This window comes from Coregonus lavaretus, assembly GCF_964263955.1.
Source record: "Coregonus lavaretus genome assembly, chromosome: 28".
In the NCBI taxonomy this organism is placed as follows: Eukaryota; Metazoa; Chordata; class Actinopteri; order Salmoniformes; family Salmonidae; genus Coregonus; species Coregonus lavaretus.
Genome location: NC_140015.1, coordinates 9,110,731 through 9,134,613, shown reverse-complemented (window position 1 = coordinate 9,134,613; position 23,883 = coordinate 9,110,731). Strand labels below are relative to the sequence as shown.

At 39.7% G+C, this 23,883-nt stretch overlaps 2 protein-coding genes across 2 annotated transcripts; both read left to right on the top strand.

Moving 5' to 3' along the window:
* Positions 1 to 3,423: 3,423 nt before the first annotated feature.
* LOC311103365 (homeobox protein Hox-B6a) lies at positions 3,424 to 6,041 on the top strand. The gene is made up of 2 exons (XM_084144927.1): positions 3,424 to 3,873; positions 5,276 to 6,041. Exons 1-2 carry the CDS (start codon positions 3,447 to 3,449, stop codon positions 5,530 to 5,532), a joined length of 684 nt encoding a protein of 227 aa, XP_084001053.1. The 5' UTR covers positions 3,424 to 3,446; the 3' UTR covers positions 5,533 to 6,041.
* A 2,142-nt stretch (positions 6,042 to 8,183) lies between these two features.
* LOC311103468 (homeobox protein Hox-B5a-like) lies at positions 8,184 to 10,630 on the top strand. Its single transcript, XM_084145035.1, has 2 exons — positions 8,184 to 8,819; positions 9,521 to 10,630. Exons 1-2 carry the CDS (start codon positions 8,237 to 8,239, stop codon positions 9,766 to 9,768), a joined length of 831 nt encoding a protein of 276 aa, XP_084001161.1. The 5' UTR covers positions 8,184 to 8,236; the 3' UTR covers positions 9,769 to 10,630.
* The last annotated feature ends 13,253 nt before the right edge of the window (positions 10,631 to 23,883 follow it).

Sequence of the window (23,883 nt, the reverse complement as noted above, 5' to 3'; positions counted from 1 at the left end):
GTTACATTGACCTGGCTAATTGTTTAGTTTTAATGTCAAATTGAATTTTACAGGTTTATTACCATCGACTGTTGTATAGCCTATGTTACAACAAACAACATAATAATTTCCCTTTGAAAATGAAGTGTATATTTTACTATAACAGAATACAGTAATTACTAAATATCTATATTTTGACTGCCAACCATGATTCAAAGTTATAAAACATCAGAATATTAGCAGTAATTAGGTCTACAGTAGGCCTATATGAAACTCTGTGAGACCAACGCTATGAAATATTTAATGAGTAACCTGTGTCCAAAGCTTTTGGCTGAAGGCTGATCAGGTAACGGTCTAGGGACTTCACAAGAGTTGAAAGTCCGTGAAGGACTAGTCACTTTCTGGAGAACAATTATAAATATGTAAGGTAGGGTCTGCCCTGTCTATCATTAACCAGCACAAGTTATTCACTTGTTGTAACACCGCAACTTAAAAACCACACCATGCTGCACGGGCCTATATAGGCTACGGTAACAATATTTGCTAATATAGATATAATTAGTTTGCTAATATTTGATTATAGTTCTAAATGTTAAACTATGCATTGTCAAGCTAAACGGGTGCGGAAAAGCATTGTTGTTATAGGCACCTTTAGTTTATGCATTATTCACATAGGCTATCTACTTCCGTTGAATTCGATATTTCCACACACTGTGATCCATGTAAAGACTTGCAGAATGCCTTGTACAGAACTGGAGTTTCTTCAGAATTAAGAGAGTCATTGTGTATGCAATGAAAATTCATAAGACTGGTGAATCCTCGGTTTAATTTAATACAATTTATTAAAAAGTAGAATAATCACTTTCAATAATCAAAAAGGTTAAAAGTAGGATTACTGTTTATGACAACTGTAGCTGAATGGGGCGAACAAGTGTCAAAAGCAGATGCTTCTTTTCGATAACCGAATGAATTAGGCTATGCACGCTAGTGCGCACTAAACCGGCTAAAATAAGTCAAATGGTTCTAAATAATTCTGCATTGTTTCTTATATTATGGTTAGGCTAAGTGCACTTATATAATAAACACTTAAAACAAAATTACAGTAAGAGCTAAGCCAGGCGCATTTGTTATAACTTCTGTTGCCACCACTTGTTTTCAATTCCAATCGTGTCTGTGAATTTACAAGCCCCCATAAAGTAATAAAACACAAAAACACTTTCCCCAGTGAAATAAAACAGCAACTCCAAAACACAAGACACCACAACTCGTTTACAACTTACTTATATTTTAATGATAGGCCTACATTATCACCAAGATTTGACATTATACGCAGTTATTAACTTAGCAGAACACACTATTGAGATGTTTAATCGTGCAAAATATACGTGTAAGACAATTATTTCCATCAAAATGCTGCGCGTAAAACATTTGCAAGGAAATATAGGCCTATTACTACTACTACTTACTACTTGACTTGGTTTCACACACATACTCATATACATACATTTATTAATATATTATAAAATAAACAACTATATAGAACAATGCATGGTTATGAAAAGAGCACATACTTACATATGCATATGTCATACGGAACTCGGGGGACTATGAGGTAGTTCCGGGACACATTACAAAAAGTGACAGGCGCGTGTTTCCTCCCTGGTCTGTATAAACAAATCACAACTTTTTCTCCATACAGTCAGACGCATCTTCACTGGGATTTCCGGTCATAGTCCATAGATATTGTGTAATTTTCACTGAATTGGTATCCAGTGTGTTGCTGCCCATGCAATTTGTGGACAACTTTTCTGCAGTTTAGTTTTGTCCACAAAAGTTACCAAGTCAGAGTACTTTAGCCGGCTTTACCTTGTTGTTCGTGAAGTTGTCAGGAGACCTGGAACGAGACAAAAAGCTAAATGAGAATTGGTTCAGAGGAACAGACATTAAAGTTAGATTTTACACAATAATAGCCCCATATCATCAGATCATTATGCTAAAAGTATCTTCGTTAAGACTGAATAAAATTGGCTTACGGTAGTTATTATTTATTAATTATTAACCGAGACTTAGACTGGCCCATTTCTCTGTGTACTTTAACAAATGGTCACACAATGGACGTTTTCCGTTCACACAAAACTAAGCCAAACCAAAGGAAGCTCTGTGTCCTGGTTTGAAAGGGACCCAAAATGAAAGTAAAAATACACAGACTCCCGGCACTATTGGACAGACAATACTTGTGTGAGGACCGGACTTATTTATGGGACTGGCTAATTTATGATTTTGTAAATGCCATTTGTAAATGAAAAACAGATCCAGACCTGACTTGACTCATGGTCGAAAAGTCAGCGAAACATTTAAAGCTCTACAACGCGTAATGACCTTCCCAGTCCATAATTTTGAAATAGAAACCGGTGCATGAAATGTGGTCAGGGCAGTATGCATGTAAATACATACTCAGACTAGACAAATGCGGTAATAAGGAACTTTTATGATACCGCAACATAGGCCAGAGCCGTTCAACAAACAACCAATGGTAACATATCGACCAATGTGTGGCAGCTAATTTGCTCTAAACATTGATAAAAGCCAGGGCTCTCAAAATATTGTATCATACTCAACTAATATAGGAATATTGTTCAGTGAAGGAAACTGTTGCAAAACCCAAAGCAATTGTAAGGCTGAATATTCCAATAAATTCCAATAAATATAATAAGCACGTGCATGTTGAAATATACATTAGGTATATTGTCAAATACCCCGAAGGAAATCTCTATGAAAATAATGGTGATGATAATGTGCTATAAGAGGGGAGAAGACATATCTCATCACATAGGCTACTGTACTGAGATAATAAATCAGACAACTAAAAATATAAACACAAAATATTTCAAATGCAGAAGATAACTCAAACCCCCATTGGTGCGTCTGTATATGATTTACGTTTTCAAGTCCTTTTTAATGTGGGGATTATTTGAAGGGTCGTATTTGTTGTCTTGACTGAAGAGGGCCTTTACAGTATATGGGCTCACCAAAGACCAAACAGAAGGGGGAGAAGTGTCGATGTATTCAATTTACCACTTTAAAATTCCAGTGTGATTCGTATTGTGCAATCTCATTGGAAGGAGAGAAAGGCGAAAGAGAAGAGAGAGAAAAAACGCCTGCTCTCGGGTTTGCGCTGGGGTCCCCCGGCGTATGCAATCACAGCCCCCCCCCCCCCCCCCCCCCCCCCCCCCCTCCTCCTCCAGGGTGCTATTTTGCAGGCACTGACGCACGCTATTGGTCAGCGCCTGGTCAGATGGTACGGTTTCCCTCTGTCCCGCACTGGCACATCGCCACCCAGCGCCCCCCCCCACCCCCCCCCCCACCCCACCTAAAACCCAATCTCCGATAAACTACTAATAGCTAAACCACTTGGACTATAAAACACAACAAATCATAAACCAAGGAAAAGAACCTGTACCCTCCCAATGAGTTCCTATTTTGTAAACTCAACTTTTCCAGTGACTCTGCCTGGAGGACAAGAGTCTTTCTTGGGACAGATACCGTTATACTCCTCCGGATACACTGATCCTTTAAGACACTATCCCGGTGCTGCCTATGGCGCTACCAGCGTTCAAGACAAGGCGTACCCATCCTCCTATTATCAGCAGGCGAACGGTGCCTATGGCCGGGCCACCGCCGCCGGTGCATGCGACTACGCAGCAGCCAGCTTTTACAGGGAAAAGGACCCCGCCTGTACCCTCGCCAGCATAGAGGAACATTCGCTCGTACTGAGCCAAGACCATCGCAAGACGGACTGCTCGGGGCAAAATAAAAGCATATTTGGGGACAGCGAGGACCAGAAGCCCTCGACGCCCGTTTATCCGTGGATGCAGAGGATGAACTCGTGTAACGGTGAGTCCACATTGTTATGTCATTCGTTTTTTCTTACGGTTTGTTTTGGTTTTTGCCTGTCTTGGCTGATACATAGAGTTTGCCTATTACATGTGACCTGCAGCTGCACTGTACAGCGCCGGAAGAGCATACAGTGGGGAATATTGTCGCTCTGGTTGTGTCTTGACACCCAGGCTGAAAGTAGAGGAAGCAAAGCATGCTATAAAAAATAAAATGTACACTTTTGATGCATCCTCCATAAGTACAGTTTTTTTTTCTCCCAATAAACTGGTATGATTATGGTTCCTATCGCCTCGAGGCTGACATTATTCACGTTCTAGATTAAAATCGCACCGCACAGGAACACATCCTTGGCAACAATGGAGTAGCAGTTCCATCAAAGATGGTTTCTTATCACAAAATGGCTCATATTGTTATTCTGACAGGGTTCCAGCTATTAGTACTTAGTTATTCACCACAAAAATACTTTCACTATCACAAAGTTCAAAATGTATCATCACAAGGCAAATACACATAATGGCTGTGCTAAGGGTTACAGTTAGAAATTATGTCCGAGGCATGAAATATGATGGGGAAACACACTACACAATAATAGAGGAATACATTAGCACCATAAATTACATTCGAGGAATTCCGATTCGACACAAAAAAATAACTAAAACAACTATAATAGACAGTGAGAGAGAGAGCTACACTTCTTTGATTGTTGGATATCCTAACGTTTGAATTATGATCACTTTAAGTGCACCCACCATAATCCAAAAGTTGTCCTCTTCTATATAGACTATTTATTGTTTTCTGGCTCTAAGCAGAAGCTGTGTGTGACTTGCCAGAAGCAGTGTGGGTAAATTAGTTAATGCTTAGAGTTATGATGATCAATAAAGAGCTCGTTGTTCTTTAGTGTTAGGATGCGCCATGGTTTGCCCCTACCGCAGGCTAGAATGTGTTTATGAAGATATCGTACATCGTTATTTAACTTGCCAAAACTAACACCCATTCTCTGAACAGCTTATCTTTTTGTATGTGTGGAAAAAACAAGAGGAAATAACATGATATTTCAGTTGCTTATTTGTAATGCTGGCGCTCATTGTTTGGCGCAAAAAACCCCACCCATGATTCAAATATCCTGCATATTTATAACAATCTTACATAACCCTATGTAATATAATCTAAACAGAACTTTCACGAACTAATTTAAGGGCAGCTTCCAGGACTATAAATAATGTCATTTTTTGCCACTGTACACAAAATGTCTACCAGTAATGCATAAATCTTCAGCAAAAGCTCACGAGTTCCAATCATGGTACTCGCCGCAAGCTCTTTCCCCTCGGACATAGCCTATCTATATCAGTGCTATAAACAGAAGTTAATGTTTGACTCTCTCGTCCCTTTCTTTTGACAGGGACCTTCGGTAACCCTGGTCGAAGGGGTCGTCAGACGTACACCCGCTACCAGACGCTTGAGCTGGAGAAAGAGTTCCATTTTAACAGGTACCTTACCCGGAGGCGCCGTATCGAGATCGCGCACGCACTGTGCCTAACAGAACGCCAGATCAAAATTTGGTTCCAGAACCGAAGGATGAAGTGGAAAAAAGAGAATAAACTGATCAACTCCTCTCAGACCAGCGGAGAGGAGGAGGAAGAGAAGAGGTCAGAGTAAAGAAAAGAAGAAGACAAAAAAATGCATAAAATGGCTTCTGGCATCATCTTCGGAAATCCTACAAATATGAAGATACTATCTTCATATGCCCAAAGTTCCCGCCGGTGATGTTGTGTTTGGTAAATTTGTTGTAGCATTCCAGAAGTTCACTTAACTGTCTATTTTTGTTATTGTCATTTTATGTATGTTTTTATCATGATTCGGGCACCCGAAAGGCAATGTTTTTGTGCGCTTGCCTCTTGATTTAGGATGTGGCCCAAAAATGATTGGCCATGTTTAACGAAACTATTTCAAATATATGTCATATTCGTGTTCATATTTAAAACTGTATAGAAATAAAAGGAATTTCTCCTTGAATTATGAATTAATGTATTTCATTTGTAAGTTACACTCCCAGATTGATCTAATTATTTGGTTGACTTGTTGTTTAGTTTCATGGGGAGAACATACTGATCTACTGATAATTCAAAACTACCTGAAGACTGGGTCAAAAGTTTATATTTTATGGATTTTATACGTTGTTTATGTTTGTGGTTTTGTCACAAATAGGTATCTACTTACGAAATCATTCAATAAAATGTAATAATTATTCAACCAGTCATGCACGGTCTGAGCGAGCATACTTTACAGGTCTTTGTGATTTTGTCACCTGCTTAGAACGCCATTTACAGTAAATAGACTAGAACACATTTGGCTCAGGAAGTGAAATAGGCCTAGGCATATATAATTCACAATTATGGCCAGAACAAAACTTGTGGATAAGTATTTGAAAGAGCAAATCATATGAAAGCTAAATACCTCTCTGGAAAACTTTTTTTAGTGAATTGTCTACCATTTGGTCATGCATAAAAACAGCGAGCACCGTGCATCTGCTGCAGTTATAAAGGTATGCGCAAACAGTGACTTAGTCATAAACCAAGCTTCGCTCTTTCACAGGTGTATGAAACACACGAATTTAAGTTTATCCGAGACAAGTGAATACTTAAGTCCCAAACAGTGTCAGCAAACTGTGCGAGGCTGATTTAATTAATGGCTGGGAGCGAAAGTTGACCTGTCGGCCCAGACACTCACCCAAACACTCGAGTATCCAATCCACGACCCCATGTCTCTCAATGGTCACGTTCCCTTTCCAGGTACCATCAGTGTGACATTTCATATGCAATAGAACCCTCGGGCCTGGTATTCCCCAGTAGATAATTACACACAAATGAGCTGGAAATTGTCAACCGACAACCTCCCCAGTGTACATGACACATAAAGTAGCCAAGACATGATAGTGTTGTCATTTGGAGTTTGAAGGAAAACCGCACAAATACATATGGGGGCTACTTGTGAACTACAGCTAAATGTATTGAAGTGTGTATTACTTGGAGTAGACTGATATTCTCCAGGCTTCATGTTACAGAAGTAGCACACACACTTAGAATAGCCTCATGTGTGATATGTGGAAACGTAGAATGCATAAGTATCAATCTGTGTCTCCCCTTGGAGATAGTCTGGACTATTTCAACTATCCTTTTCCGGTCTATATGTAAGCACAAATGTCTGTTCTGTATAGGGGGGTTTACATATCATGGTACACATAGCCTACATGAAATAACTTGCGCCTTTCAATCAACAAACCATAAATCAACCATTACCGTATATCATGACTTTGCATTCCTCTTGTGCACAGCAAAACGTTTCCAGTCAATAACTTTGCATGCATGGTGCCTTAGAAAAGAGCATAAAATAAACGGACAAATTATGTCGAAACAACACCTTTATTTCCTTTCACGGCTAGGCCTACTCATCGACGACCTTTACTTGCATGTAAGAAACATTACCAGGTGTGCCATTACCTTAGACTGAGGGTTTACTGTTCGCTTTAGAGTCTAGACCTATTGTGTGCTATATTCTAAAACAGACCTTTCGGACTTCCTAAAAATAGTATCGTAACCTCAAATTAATAATACAAAAAGGGAATTATATATCAATAGGACTAGTATAATAGTGTTCAATATCTGTCAGGTATTATTATTATTATTATTATTATTATCTATGATGGAGAGCAAGTGTGACTAAAACCTTACGAGACACTTCCCCTGAGCATGGTAGAATGAGCAGGACTCTAAAATCGGCATCATAGCTATAAACGTTATTAGCTGTAGTGTGTGTTTATCTACTGTATTAATATTAAGTTATTAATGGTGCATTTATTGCCACGAGCCCACCTTTTCTCCCACAGGAAAGGTTAGTAAAGACACAAAATGATACTGCGATCACAACAACCGATAAAGAAAGTTATGGGGGAACAAATCATTTTTATTCTTTCCGAAAAGAGAGCTAAATCCTAACTGAAACTCCTTCTCTAAAGTCATTCTTTACTGCATTAAATTAAATTCCCAGTAGGTGACGCTCTCTGCCAACACGGAGCACAACCCTGCAATGGGGAGGCACACGTTGACTTGAGTCTAACGACTCCCATCTCGTCATCATTTGTAACCATAGAGCATGAATTACCTCTTGAAGTCATCAGTGAGAATTTACGACTGGTCAACAAAAGCACGTGATTCTCAAACGCACCCCCACCCCCATATTTGGCCGCATACATAGCAAAAACGAAGTACACTGCATTGCTATAATTCATTAATACATCATAAATCGTGAAGCACAGCGTTATAACGACCAAGATCTACAAATCAAGCCCTCTAAAACAACCTAAATGAGCTCTTACTTTGTAAACTCGTTCTCAGGGCGCTACCCAAATGGCCCCGACTATCAGTTACTAAATTATGGAACTAGCAGCAGCGCTATGAACGCCTCATACAGGGACTCCGGCACCATGCATTCGGGCTCTTACGGCTACAACTACAATGGGATGGACCTGACCGTCAATCGTTCATCCAATACTGGCCACTTTGGGGCTGTTGGGGATAACTCCCGGGGTTTCCAGTCTCCCGCTCCGGAGACTCGGTTCAGGCAAGCGTCAAGCTGCTCGCTGGCGTCTCCGGAGTCGCTGCCGTGCTCCAACAGCGAGGGTCTGGGACCCAAATGCTCCTCACCCCCTTCCGACCAAAGCGCCTCCACGACGGGCAGTATCCTCACCAACACCACACATTTCACTGAAATAGACGAGGCGAGCGCTTCCTCCGAGACGGAGGAGGGCACCCATAGAGCCAGCGCCAACCACGCCGCCCGGACGCAGCAGAAGCAAGAGTCCACAGCAACCTCCACCACCACCGCATCGAGCGATGGCCAAGCACCACAGATATTTCCCTGGATGCGGAAACTGCACATTAGCCATGGTATATAGCCTACGTGATGTCTATCTTTACTTATTTTGATATAAGAAAGGTTGTGTTTTGTGTGTTCGTTTTATTCGTTAGCGTTTCCTCCGTGGCGCGTGATGGTGCCTTTATTTTAGCAAATTCCACAAAAGCGCCATAAATCTGTCAAGAGGGTAAGCCTCGCAAACTGAGGGCTAGAGAATGGAACTGGGTGGGAGAGAGAGTGCAAAACGGCAGGAAGACTTGAAAGTTGTTGTTCCTTTGAAAAGTTAAACTTTATTACGCGTGGGAACTTTATTACTGCAGGGGGAAGAAGAACAGCAATAAAATGTGGAGAATGGAGAAAGCCAGTAGAGGAAGGAAGAGTGCAAAAAGTTGAGGGATGTGTTGAGGACAGTGGCTATTCACGAAAAGAAAATACTAATGTTGTAACCAAGCATGTTCTTTGTAATGGGGAATAAGATGCCCAGTGAAAGGAATGCATTGATAGACTAAAAAAATACACAAAAATAACCCAATACAGCCGAATGAGGCGGATAAGCAGCATTTGGCGTAGTTTTATGTGCATTGATAGCCGTAGCCTATATCGGTGGGCTTGCTCATGTGTTGTGTTTGCAAACGTGTGCTGGTCAAAGTTATTGAGTATTTGCGTGTGAAATGCTTTTGGTGGTCCTTTCTCGCTAATGTTTATCCCCTTGCGTTTTATCCATGCTATTCAGATATGACTGGACCAGACGGCAAAAGGGCCCGAACAGCATACACTCGCTATCAGACGCTAGAGCTGGAAAAAGAGTTCCATTTCAATAGGTACCTTACCCGGAGGCGGAGGATAGAGATAGCCCACGCGCTATGCCTCTCAGAACGGCAAATAAAGATCTGGTTCCAAAACCGAAGGATGAAATGGAAAAAGGACAATAAACTGAAGAGCATGAGTCTGGCTACCGCAGGTAACGCTTTCCAGCCATAGAGGTCAAGCAAGCAAATAACATACTACGTGGGGGTGGAAAGAATACACAAATTCAAATTAGGTTTTAAAAACACTAGAACTGAGTACTGTACAGCGCGGCATCTTTTGGCATGTTGTTGATGTTTTAGGGCAACTTAACTTATACTGTGGTACTGCTTCTATAAAAACAGTTCATGTTCAGATGTTGTTGTCTTTTTAATACAACAGCGATGATTGTTTGGAGGGGAAAAAAAGAAAAATCGCGATCAATGCCGCCCGTTGTTATTGTTATAAATATCGTTTATGTGTCAAGTGCTGTGTTACTGCTTTCTTGAAAGTTGGCATGTGAGCTCTTAAATGTTATAACTTATTTACAAACTATAACGAGTATACTTTTGAGTTTACAGCTTTAGAGACTCCTCTGCCCAAATATGAAGTGAAGCTATAGTAGACAGGCCCCTGTATTGCTTTAGCAGGAGTCTCGGTGTGTTATAAATGGTCATCTTCATGTTTTTATACCTTTGTTTGAATCATATATTTGGATTTTGTCATGTGTTTAAATTACTCATTTATTTTTTGAAAAAAGGGAAACTTGTTTAAAAAAATCATGACTAGAATTCCTGTATCCGTTCATACGTGTGTATAGTTATATTCAAAATGTAATTGTATATTATTGGATCATGCCTATGTTCCAGAAAGGATGTATATATTAGACATTTTTAATGTGACCAATTGGCTATTTGTATTGGGCAGAGTGAATGACAAGTGTGTGTGGGGAAATGACAGTTGTCATGTCGGACTGCCTGTAAGCATTTTGCCAATAAGCTTTTTGTATTTGTTTGTAGCTTACCTTGGAGTACAAAATAAAGTTCCTCATACTCAGACCAAACCCCTCGAGCACACTGCTTGTAATTCTGTACCCCCTGCCTACCTCACAAATGACCCAGCTGGGGTCAAACACGTATCAAACTCCCAGACCCCCGTCTACCCAGTGTCCAAACCTGGTAGACGTGTACCCTTCTGTGTACGACATCAGCTGTCAATTCATCTCAAAACCTTATCAAAATACTTCGAGAATATGTCTAAGTCTTCCACAAATGCAGTCGGACAAATTATAGGCCCGAGTTAAGTCTTAAATGGAACAATTGCAGTTACGCATTACGCACAAGGACATAGCCACTACTGCAGTCATTTCCATTTTAAAAATGCAACCTGAGGGACATGTGGCAATCACAACGGCAAAACAACTGAAACTCAACTAAAATACACACCGAGCACACACTCTTGGCCCATCTCTTGTTGACAAACTTTGACATCCAAAACATTAACGAATTGGGCACTTTTCTGTAATGATTTCCTCACTGTTAAACGGTGCCCCTCCTGCACAAATCAGTTTACGTCTCACTTTCAGTTAACAAGCACTGAACTTTTAAACTTACCGGCGGGTCCTCAACGGTTCTTTCTGGTCCTACGCTACTTTTGAGAGCCGAGTAAAGGTCCTGACAAAAAGCCCCATCTGCCCGGCGCTGCCTGGCCAATTGCGTTTTTAAAATTTGCTTTCCCCTTTGGCCAAACTATACCAAAAGAAGCTATGACATTTACATGTCAAACGGATGAGGGTTTTATCTTGAAGTTAGATCGTAAAAATCGCCCAGGCCACCGACAGATACCCCTTACTGGCTCTCAAAAGTCACGTGGGGTCCATAAAGTTAGTTTTATGGTTTTGGGGAGTTGACAATATATATTTCACATTCTAGAATGCAAGTGACGGTTTAACTGCTTCGGAGGGATTCTAAAGGGTCAGTAGTTAGAGAAGAGCTCTGTAGTAGGCCACGGCCATGCCCTTGTCTGGTACACACAATGTCTGCGCTCGGGTTCGAACCATTTCAAGGCAGAAATGTAGCCAGTGGACTGTATGAATGCACCAACTGCACAGTAAGTCCAGTTTTAAGGCTTATTTGGCTGGTGGCTAGGCCTAGGGGCAAGGGAGGAAGGAGAGGGGAGGCATCGTTTGTAATTAGTGTGTCATTCATTTTACTCTAAACTGTGGTATTAATATGGTGCTGAGTCTCTGGACCTTCATATATTTCGGGTATTTTAGTTAGGCCTATCTGCTATGTGTGGGACATGTGATATAGGCGTCATAGATACATGTGTTTATGTGTGCTTGTGTATATGCTTTAGTTGTGTATTTGTGGATGTAACTATACAAACTTTGACCTCTGCCTCCGAGGGAATTCACGTAGACTCAACTGTTGAGGGAAGTTACTTAGACATATAGCCTGTTGTTTTTATTGTCATTTTGCATCTATGAAATAAAGTTTTGTTGTGGTATACACTTTGACATCTTGATTCGGAAGCATTGTTATTAGATATTCAAAATTATTGAACATTTCTTGTCAATAATCTCATAACGTATTAATATATATTTTTTTAAAGAATAGGCGTTAAGGTGCTTGGTAACCTCGAGTTGAGTTGCTTCAGCCACAAACAGATTGCAGCATAGGCTCCTCGACGGTCATGGCGAGCTGTGAACAGAAAATAAAACAGTTCAAAGTTATTATGAATATGAATATGAGCGTAATAGGCGTGATTGTGGTTGTACATTGTTTCTACCTGTCTGATTTGAGGATCAGATATGCTATTGTGATTATCCAGTGGGCAATAGATTACTTTTACCCACACTTTTACGCACACTGGTTTAGTGTATGGAATGGATATCAACACTAGCAATCAGAAAATGTCACCAAAATCCACTATGCCAAATTCCATGATTTTCATAGAACGACCACACACACACACACACACACACACACACACACACACACACACACACACACACACACACACACACTATAATGATATGCGTCCTAGAGGTACAAGCAAATCTTTGTTCGTACCCTGCCCTAGGATTTTCAAGCAGGAAGGGTGTGAATAACAAAACTGGATGCGAACATTCACATTCGACCCCTGTATCAAAATCTCCATACAGGCAGGACTATTTTAAGGAACAAAGACTTGATTTAAAATCATCCTTGAGATATATTCAATACCATGGAAATGACACCTCTGTATGTCGTATGATTAAACCCTTCATGTAAATTGTTTAATAGTTGTGTCAAAGCGACACTTACATTTGAGACCAACTGTAGTTGAACTCAAGTGTAAACTTTAAACTCTAAATCATTACATATCCTTGTGTAAAGATCTTTATCGTGGAATCTCTGGCAGTTACTGTCGATCAAAAAACAGAGGATACAGACGTCATTGTTTTAACAATTAATAGCTATGTAGTCTACCCAAAGCAGGGGGCAACCGCAACAAGACCCGTGGCAGAGATAGGCTAGCGAGTGAACGGCTGCTAATAGGGAGGGATTTTATTTCGGAAGTTCCTCAGAACTCGTCTACAGATCTCCAACTGTCATTAATTATTTTCTCTCAGATCTATCCCAATGTATTTTCAATATGGACGACTGGCCCTATTTCTCTTCTAGTATTTTCAACCGTCTGGACAGTTCTTGTTTGTAAGGAGAGTTGTGCGTAGCATAATGCAAAATATTAAGAAAAAAAACAACTTTACGCAGTGGAATATTTACCAGAAAAGTTATTCAGAATGAACAGTTTTGTTTACCATTATTCATATTCATGACAGGCCTAAATTAATTCACAAGGATATGGGGTTTTATATTTCTAATGGCAACTTTTGCATTTGATATTCGGAAAATGGAAAATCCACTATGGGCTTCTCCATGAGGCCTATTTAAACTTCTATTTATATGACGAATATCAGCATATCGAACTATGAGCAAGACAGATGTAAACACGTTATTAATGGTTAGTTTCACAAGAATACCTGTATCACAATAACAATTGCCAATGAGGTTAACGTTTTATGCGTAAATATCAGATTATTTTCACTGAGACTACATTCTCTTTTCAAATATTATCAAATCAACAATGCAATAGAATGATTCAATCATATGTTCAGCTGTTGGGAAGCGTCCCATACGTAGACAATTTGAGAATCCAAGATTGTCCAGTGGGATCTTAGGCCTAGTTCATGTGTTTTATAACTATAAATCCTACAGCGTCCTATTTATTTTAAAAAATGAATATTGGGTTTCCGGTGTATTTTGCTCTTGGCTCCTCGTGTGTGCTTTCGCGCGTGTGTATATGTGTGTGTGTGGATGAGCACGTAACAGAGTGAGGAAGTTCAAGCCAGTAAACAGGAAGGCGAAACTCTGGTCGCGAGGAGAGGTTAGGGCTTCCATTTCATTTTTCATCAGCTTCCTTTTTATGATGATAGCCTACAGACGGGAGGACTCTGGCCTGAGGCCTCAGCCCGTCACAGAAGTAATGCGCGACATGCATTTTTTCCTTTTCAAAGTTGTCCACCGACCTAGACCCAACGAAGTTGACCACTTTGTTTTTTCATCATCTGTTTCCCGTTTATGTAGGCTACATGTACTTTTTGAACAGTCAGAGGCTTAGCACGAACATAAAAGTTTGTAGATGTGTGGGTGAGTAACTAGGCGACAACTTTTTCATTGCAAGGTGTGTGTGTGTGTGTGTGTGCTTTTACGTGTGGGTGTGGGGTGTGTTTTGGTGATGTGTTGGCACAACATGAGAGAGCAGAGAGAAGCGTATTGGTAAAGGGTATGGAAAATTGTATTGTGGTTTTAACAGAAATGATAACATATGTGTCTTGGTCCTTTACAGTGCTTTCAATTTGAGACGTGTATATAGACAATTTAATTTGAGTTTAAAGATAACATGACTGACCTAAATAGTCTTAGATTATGACTGAAACTGGTTAATGGAATTTGGAGAGTTGCTGTTGCTTGTGTACAATATGAGCACGACTTTCGCTTTTGTCTTGGTCTCTACTGTTATTTGGTATCACAAAAACCTCAAAATCTTTCCGGTCTTTTCGATGGAGGACCTAGAACATTCGTACGCCACAATTTCGTTTAAACGTTTAAATTGCCATTTGAACAGCGTAATGTGTTTTGCATATTGATATGGGTAATCTGGGCGCATATCTCATCCATAATGCATAGGGTGTCACCGCGAGGTCAGCAGACGAGCCGCGCAAAGCAAGCTCTATCTCTGTGCGCAGGCGCAACCACAAAACAGCAAGCCCATCAAGCGCAGCTATGTGCCATGTTTACACACCGACAGGGGGGAAAGGAATGAACTAAGTCGTTTTTATTTACCTATTGGGGCAAAGGCAACGAAAATATCCTAAATGTGTCCTGCACGTGGCCCATGTAGTGTCCACGTTTGAGAGAGGATTTCAACGGAAACGCGCTGAATACTACTATAAATCTGCAATTGCAGGCTGAACCAATCTGATATTCCTTGCGTTGAGATAAGAACTTGATAACGTCAATTCCTTGTTAATATTCGCTAAGATTTATGATAAGGGGATCACCCTCCTGCAAATATTTGAAGTTGTACATCACCTATATTACATTTGTATTCCATGCATGTTTAAGTTTAGTGATAACTGGAGGAAAGGAAATCTGTACATAATTTCATTACTTCAACATATTCCCTTCGACGTGCTATTAATTAATTCCAGAAACAGCAAGTTATATTTGTGCAACTTTTCAGATTACTATGTAGGCCTATGTATGTGATTATTTTGCATATTGCAGATTCTTAACATTTCTTTCACTTCTAAACTAGTTGTTAATGGTTTGCGTATTTCAATTACATCTATACATTAATAATGATAATAATAATAATAGTTTAACAATGAAAGTGCTGATCATGTGTGAAAGAAACGTATGATATACAGGATTGTTTCATGTGAATACACATCGAATCTCACACATTTACCATTTGATGTCAGCATTACAAAGCATTTGTATTTTCCAATCAACTCTAGTTAACTTTGGTGATCTTATTCATCCTGGAAAACTACTTTACCATAATCCAACCCATACACCACTAACTAGGCCTACCTATTTTCAAAAATATTTATACAACTAAATATGTTTAATATCTTATTTCTCTCTCAATTTTACGCATGGTGCATACCTTTATCAGGCTAAATATTTTCTGGAGTTGGCCTTAAACCTAAATGTATTTCTCCACACACAAAAAGCTGGATGTCTTCCGGTTGTAGTTATGTTTACACAATTAGATCTGTGCCAAGGAATATTCACTTTAAACGCAACTCTCCCTCGTCGCCAGCAGAGCCCGCTTTAGACCAAGTTCACAGCCACAAGAGAGAGTTGTGAGCCCGCTTATCTTCCACCAACGCAGAGCTTCGACCATTTAAACATAACAGTTGATAACTTAATCACAGTTCTTTACTAAAACAGCCCTCTCAACTGCCTAAAATTGAACTTTGATTCTACAAAGTGGAGACCACGAGTCGAAACAGCCTTACTAAAATATAGCCAGGCACACATTACAAACAATTCCCTTCAGACTGTCTAACTCCCTGTTTTTCGTGCTTTGTTAACTACACGAAGAGCTGGAAAGGCAACCAGAAAATAACCCAGCATTGTCTGTTAAAAGCAGTTATGAGATAAGAGAGTAAGCATCGTCCTTTCCCGGTCTTTCTCTTCTCCCCTGAAGCTAATAAAGGAAGGTGAGTCCAGTATTGGTAGAATGGCTGTATAGCTGCATGGGGTCAAACAGTTGAGGGGTCAAAAGTTTACGTCGTGCGTGACTCTGCCGTCGGCTGTCGACTCTGTATTCTAGACCAATTGCTGCGTGTCAATGGCAAAGTGGGAGAGGAGAGGGAGGGGATATAGAGAAGGGGGCGCGAGGGAGGGGGCTATAGATTGTCTCATGCGCAAAGATGAGAGAAATGATAGGGAGAGGAGAGTGAGAGGTGAAGGGCTGACCTTCGTGGTAACAAAGCAAGCCCGAGCGCGAGGGAGAGAAAAATGGACGCTTAGATTGAGGGGAAAAACGGAAGGATTTGGTGACATTGGGGGTCTCTTACGCACAATGCAGGTGTTTGCTCTCCCCAAACGTCATGTCACAGGGACAGCCGAAAATATCTGATGGCTCGTGCAATAAAATTGTATTTATTTTCAACAGAATCAAACATTCTGTCTGTTTTTGTGGTGGTCTAATTTACCTTTTGGCGAAGCATTACAAAGAGAACGAGAGTAAACTGCGATACATAAAATGCAAGATGAGGAATTGTGATAATTTACTGTAAAATAGATCACATCTCTTCATCATATTGAAATTAAATGATAGGCTACATGTGTGGTTCAATGTTAGTGCATGTGTGTGTTTAAAAACATGAACGTATAGGCCTAGAATTATGTAGTTTTCCCCTTTCCAGCATTGGATAATCAAAATAATGATAGGCCTGTCAATTAAGCACACTTCATTGATACTAGCCTGTATATATAAAAAAAAATATATATATATATATATATATATATTTTTTATTTATTTATTTTAGTGTCAGACATTTAGCAAGTTGGCCTGTATGAGGACACTTCTTGTCAGTTTAACTAAAATGGGAAAGCACAAAGTAAAATGAATTATTTGCTTTATTGTTATTAATTCTACTCTTCTACTACTACAACAACTACATATATTATTATGTTATTATTATTATTAGTAGTAGTAGTAGTAGCTGACAGTAGTGATGTGCAGTAAAGAATGATGGTGTTAGTGTTACTGCCATGGTGGAGGTCAAATGATAAAAGTCATAGGCTTTAGTATAGGCCTAATAATAAAAGTTGTGTTAAACTTGAATGGATTGAAATCTCTGAAATCTCTGTATGCGACCTGCGGTTATGAATCCCAGAACCCTCCCTTCCTCTCGCTGTGTTTATCAGCATAAAAAAATCTTTATCTTGCTTACCATCTTCAAAATCACTCATCTTATCTGATTTTCCGCTCAAAAATAATGTGCACGGAGACAGAACCAACATCTTGAAAAATGAGTCTTTTGGCATCCTAAATAAGGTTAAGAGGAGACACTCAATCTATAGACTACACTTATCCTGGTATGTAAAAACAGTTTTTAAAATGTCTGTTTATTCCTATCCTTCGCCAATGGTCTCCAAAGACTAACTCTAAGCATATTAAAATAATATTAAGGCTGGGATCCTTATGGAGCAGGTTCATTCTATTTCTAGATGCTACAATTGCATATTATGGTTTTCCCCTCACAAATGTGTTGGATTGTTTTTGTTTATGTCTATTTTATGAGAATGTATTTTGTAACCCCTGTAACAATTTAAACAAAACACAACAAAGTCTATAAGCTACTATAGGTGTATTGCAATGTACATTATTTCAATATTCAAAATGAGAAAGGAAATCATCCTCTCTGTTGAAAATGTCAATATGTCACTTCCACAAAGAACTGCAGTAAACAGTGAAAATACAAGGAAAACATCCCGTGCCCCCACCCTGAGGAAAACAACAGTTTTCATTTCATTGGGAAAGGATGAGTAAAGGACAGTGGTTGGCTGAAAATGTTGTTTAGACAACATTTTGTCCACATGGTGACAACTTTCACTAGTAAGAATATCAAAGTTGCATACCTGGAATAACGCTATATCATGCAATCTGGTTACCCTTTGGAATCCTAAAACATCAGCCTTCAGCAAATTCATCAACAAATAGGCCTCAATTTCTCTTTACGTAAACCTCTTTATCTATGTCGAGAAGTTGAATGGGTGACTTTGGACATATATTGTTGAGGTATGCTTAATGTTGGGGGGAGAAAAGAGATAGGGGAGAAAATTGATAATTCAGTAAATAAATAATTACGTTATTGACATAAACATTTGGCCTAATGGTAGAGTTTAGGATGATATAATTCTGGTAGGTCGGTATTTTGCCAAACAAATAAGTGCATAAGTGGTGAATAATTGTATTAGAGAACCTGTCCCTATTGGAGTTCATCCGGAGTTCACTGAATTAATTTCAATTCCATTGTAGCTTGTGCGGTTGCCTGGCAGGGTATTGCCGTGAATTTTAATATCTGCAGTTTGCACACGGCTAGAGAAAGACAATAATTAATTTAGCTATCGTAGCTTTACATTTTTCAATACGTCAACGTAATTAACATCGAATGATAGCAAAGATTATTTCATTTCTGTTGAGCCCAAATACGATCTGTCCGTCCCTAAAATGTCCACTGATAGGCCTATTACACATTTAGATGAAAATAAGAGAAAAAGTGAGCACATATGTTAAATCCACAATACTCAATAAATCTATTGTAAGGAAAGCGTATCGAATATCCTCAACAGCATTTACTTGATACTTTTAACTCCACAAGTAGCCTAGCGCATTTATGATGAAATATAGGCTATCAGCTAACAATCAATTGAACAATTTATACAATTTTAAACAAAACATATATTTTTAACAAGATAGATTTCTAAATGTTATTCTACATTAACAATATTGTATATCACGGTTTGTTAACTGCACATTTGGTTCCCCCCATTGTGCACTGGATATTTTATTTATGCAACAAAGAAAATTAAATTCACTATGCTTGAGTTGTTTTTCGGACTTGGAAAGCCTTTTTGAATGAGCCCCTTTCCTAGTCCATTTTTCTTCAAAGTAATGACCTGGGCACAATTCAATATGACCGAGCAAGCTATGCATACATTACTATAGAAGTTGCGAGTGGGAGAGACCCAAAGAAGGGGTGAAACGCAGGTCAGCACGTCTAACAAATATTAAAATGTCCTCGGACTCGTGACACGCCTTGCTGTTTAACAAAGACTGCCAAACTGGGAGATTAATACGAAAACTTGAGTCCACAACAAAAATGCCTTAAAGCACCCGGTGGTTTGTCGCGTTCAGAACAGTAGAGGGGTAATGTGCATTTTATTTTTTAGATGTATTAGGTGGCATGCGGTGGTGTTGGAGGGGGGGGGGGGAGAGAGAGAGAGAGAAAGATATACTAGCCCTCTCATGTCGCCCACCGCAAGGTTAAAGCGACTATGTCGTATTCTTTCGACTGATGAAGCTGGTCTCCTGCTGTTTTATCGTATTATTTTCTTCCTCTTATAGTATGTGTAGTCTACGCGTCGGAGATTGGCTTGCGCCGTTTGGATAGTTTAATGTCCGCCTGCCCATTGTCGCCCTATGCTACCGGAGTGAAGTTTAGGAGAACACCGCGAAAATTAGAGGGAGTTTCACGCAGAAAGGTATCACGGAGAGGTCACGGGCTAAACCTGTGGCGTTAGAGAAAGGAAAGGGCTCAGGGCTCACGGTACGGCGAAAGAGAAAGAAAGCTCGGAGAATGGACAATAACCGGAGCAAGACCGCGTCCTGTGTGCAGCAGGAGAGATGGGGAAAGGGGGAATCGAAGACGAGATGAAATGTGCCAAGGAGCGAAGTAAGTAAGAAATTGGCGCCTCATTTACATATCGCGGTGTTCTCCATAGAGCAGGTGCTTGCCTGGGCGGACCACGTGCTTTGCACTGCGGTGAGTGGTATTGTTCCCCCTCCTTTCATATTCGGAGTAGTTATGACTTTAATTCAAACCATTGAGGTGCTGTACCCTGAGCACCGTGTGGGGTTTTGGGGTGAATATTTACCTTTGCTATAGTTTGTGGGTGCTCTCTTTGAATGCCTGTCGGTGTACACATGAACCCCCGAAAGGGCAGATGGCTCAGGCGTCCCTATGTGGTTCAGAGGGGATAGTTAAGGGGTGAAGGCGAGGTCGTGGACTCCAGGGGGTGAAAGGGTTACACTAGTGGACACTAGGGCTGGACTTTCTCCCTTGTGCTATGAACACATATTGGTCCTATTTTTGTGCATTAGAATTTAGTCGTATGACATGTTTGTTATACAGGTATGATTAGGACTAGCTGGATTAATTTGTTCATATTGTCCACATTGTATATTGATTCATTTAGCCGTGATATAAAGAATGCCAGTTGTTTTGAGGAGTAAGATAGAAGAATAGATGATGCAAGAAAAGGACGAGTTGAGTGTTCAGGACATTGCTAAGGCCTATTTGTGAATTAAGCAGCCCAACGAATATGTAAACGCTAGGGGTGCTAAAGATTTCGTAATGTAGATTTGGTTAGTTTTTTTCCTCATTACAATGTATGAAACGAACAAAGAGAATTCTGGTAAAGAGGTTCACTTCGATTCCATCTCAATTTTTTCGTTTTTTTTAAATGACGTTGGCTTTAGCTCACTAATAGTTTCTTAAATTGAATTCCCAAATTCCATAACAAAGAACCCTTGCGATTTCTAAACAAAGACCCATCCTAACAATAACCTATACTCATTGATAAAGGAACACTTTGAGATAAATATATTTGGACTAAAATGGACACATGGGATTTTGAAATATCAATAGGCCTACTTTTTTGCAATCTTATTGGTAGCCTATTAAATAATGGCACAATATAAGGAATTTCAAAATATTTTAATTCTGCATCATAGGAGTAGCCTATCGCTGGTATCGTGTTAGATTAATAAATAATATTTCCTCATTAAATAAATAGCCTATTTTAATATGTAAAAATATATTTTCTAAGTCAATATTGCAATTTATTTCAAAACATTTGTATATTAATCTAATTTCAAATGTATCTTACAGAGGATGGTTTGAAAAACATGCCTTGAGGTTGTTTAGAGATGAAGGTCTTGAATGTGTTTGTGTGCATTATTTTATTTTTGGAAGTAAAAGCTGTACTCAGAGACTATTTGACTCGTAGTCTGGGCCTATCATTCTCAGAGGTAGCCTATACACACATTTTATCCTAAATATTTCGACATAGTTTGATATGCATTTTAATATAACTCTGTAACTCATGTACATATAAAATGTCAACGCAACCTATTCCTATAAGGTATTGTTTACAACACATTTAACACACATTTAGCTCTCACAATGGTCGATATCAAATGGTCAACTCTGTAGAAGATTATTGTGGTTATAAATGCTTTCGTACACAGGTCTTACCTTGATAGTATGGATGATATTTTTGCCTTTTGTATATGGTCAATATGCCTGCTTCTTCGTAATGTTGGGATCTTGAGTAGCCAGAATGAGTATATGTGTTTTTTTCAGGACGTTTAAAATCTAAATGAGAGACTCTGTGCTTGGTGTGAGGGGGAAACTTGTTAAAAAGGTCGTAAATTCTGCTGTGCTGCTTGAAGGATGTGAGAGGAGTTGGCCACTTCTTCCTTCCTGCATATTTTATTGTTTTATATACCCTACCTCCGGATATCGCTGTTTGAGTGGTGTTTGCCGGCGACTTGTAAACAAAAATGACCTGCCATAAAAAACAAATGTTTTATTACAGCCTGGGCTCGAGCCTCGGTTGACCTTTCTGCAGTTTGACACACTTGATCTTTCTTACAATGTGTATCGTTGCTTGTCAATATTGTGTACAGTAGTCGATAAGGAGCTTGCTCGCTTATCATCCCGTACACCCTCAAGTTTATTCACTTGGCTTTTGTTCTCTCTGCATTGTCAGATAGATTCCTGGATTCGGTTATAAACGAGCTACTCTCGCTCTTTTAATTGTAGAAGTGTGAGCTTCAGTCTCCCCTGAATAGTAATATTTTTTAAACCCAATTATTTACACAGATTTGCTCTTACTGTTCTTTTACCGAAAATCACTGTGCTATTGTGCAATACATTTTGGTGAGTCATGCTGTCTTTTTCAAAGCATAAATGCATGGCAGAAACAAATGTGAATTTGTAAAGTTGGTCCCTACACATCACGAGCTAGCTATGTTTGCGAGCAAAGCACCTTTCATTAAGTAATGCTGTAGCACATTGCTGACACACTTGAAGGAAGCCTGCTTTGGGCGCAGCACCTTGAAACCTCACATGACGCAGTCAAGGTGAGCAGCCCCTTTCAATACCTGTCCGGAGAATACCTGTCATCTATATATACCCTGTAGATCCGGATTTGTGTGAACAGACTCACGGTCACAAATTCGTATCTAAGGGAGTATGTAGTTGATGTATACACTACAAGCCATCGATGGATACAGACGACTGCCAGTTGATGTTTATTTTAATTTTGTTGTAGCATTAGGCTATATTATCCCAATGTAGGCTAATGGGGTGAGATATTTTGTTATTGTTTTTCATTGTTGATAATTTCAGTAGAAAAGGTAACCGAAAGTTATAATAAATGTATTTTTCATGTTAATAAGTCAAGTGCTGTGATTTGCTTGTCTTCCACTGAAACGCCTATTCATGGTGTCACCATTTCGATTGAAAAACAGTCAATTTGGACAACAAAGGAGTTTTATCGCATGATCACTCACCATGCATGTGAGCCTTATTCCAACGATAACATTGTATGGGTTAGGATAATGCAATCCTGATAAGGACCAAAACTATTATTCTGTTGGCAATGCAAGGGCGCATGGTCTCAATTACTATGCAAGGTAGGTGTGCAAATTGGTGTGCAGGATAAACGTGGTCTTTAGGGGGGACTGACGGTGGACTCGCTTTAATGCAAAGGTCTAGCTGTGATTTAGGAGGCTTTGTAACCTGAATTAGTTGATGAATTTTCTATCGATCCTAAACAAGCCTAGATTCATCTCTGACAGCCTTCTGCTGCACGCAGTGCACGCCAGGGCATTCTCTCACCATTATTAGCAAGTGCATTTAAAAGCTTGGCAAGAACGAACAAGCACACGGCATCACTTTTCCCAGCACTTGTTTTCAAAAGCTCCAGCCAAAAGAGGAAGAAAAAATCGTTTGAATGAACAACCTTGGGACGCAACACTTTTCTTGTTTATGTACTGTATACGAATTGGGCAGGTGAGGGGGCTGGCTAGTTGATCTGCTCTATAGACCGTTTGAAAACTCCGGTGGTATGTATTTCTGGCATGTTTGCTTCGGGTTGTTATTGTTGTGATTCTCTCTTGCTTATCGCGAGCGTGCCGGCGTGTAAAAAAGTATGCCACATTCGAATTCGAATGCCACAAACTATGCCCAGATGATGTTCGGGTTCTGCTATGCCTAATCCTATTTCCTTATCCGGGAATCGTCAGGATCCACGCCATTGGCTCCCGCTGTCACATGGATTCTTAACTTTGTTCACTTGACAGAAAGTAGGAGGGTTCTACGAAACAGGAAAACGAGTAAAGCGATAGATATAAATTTTAGTATATTTTGTGTGCAATTCAAAGAAATTA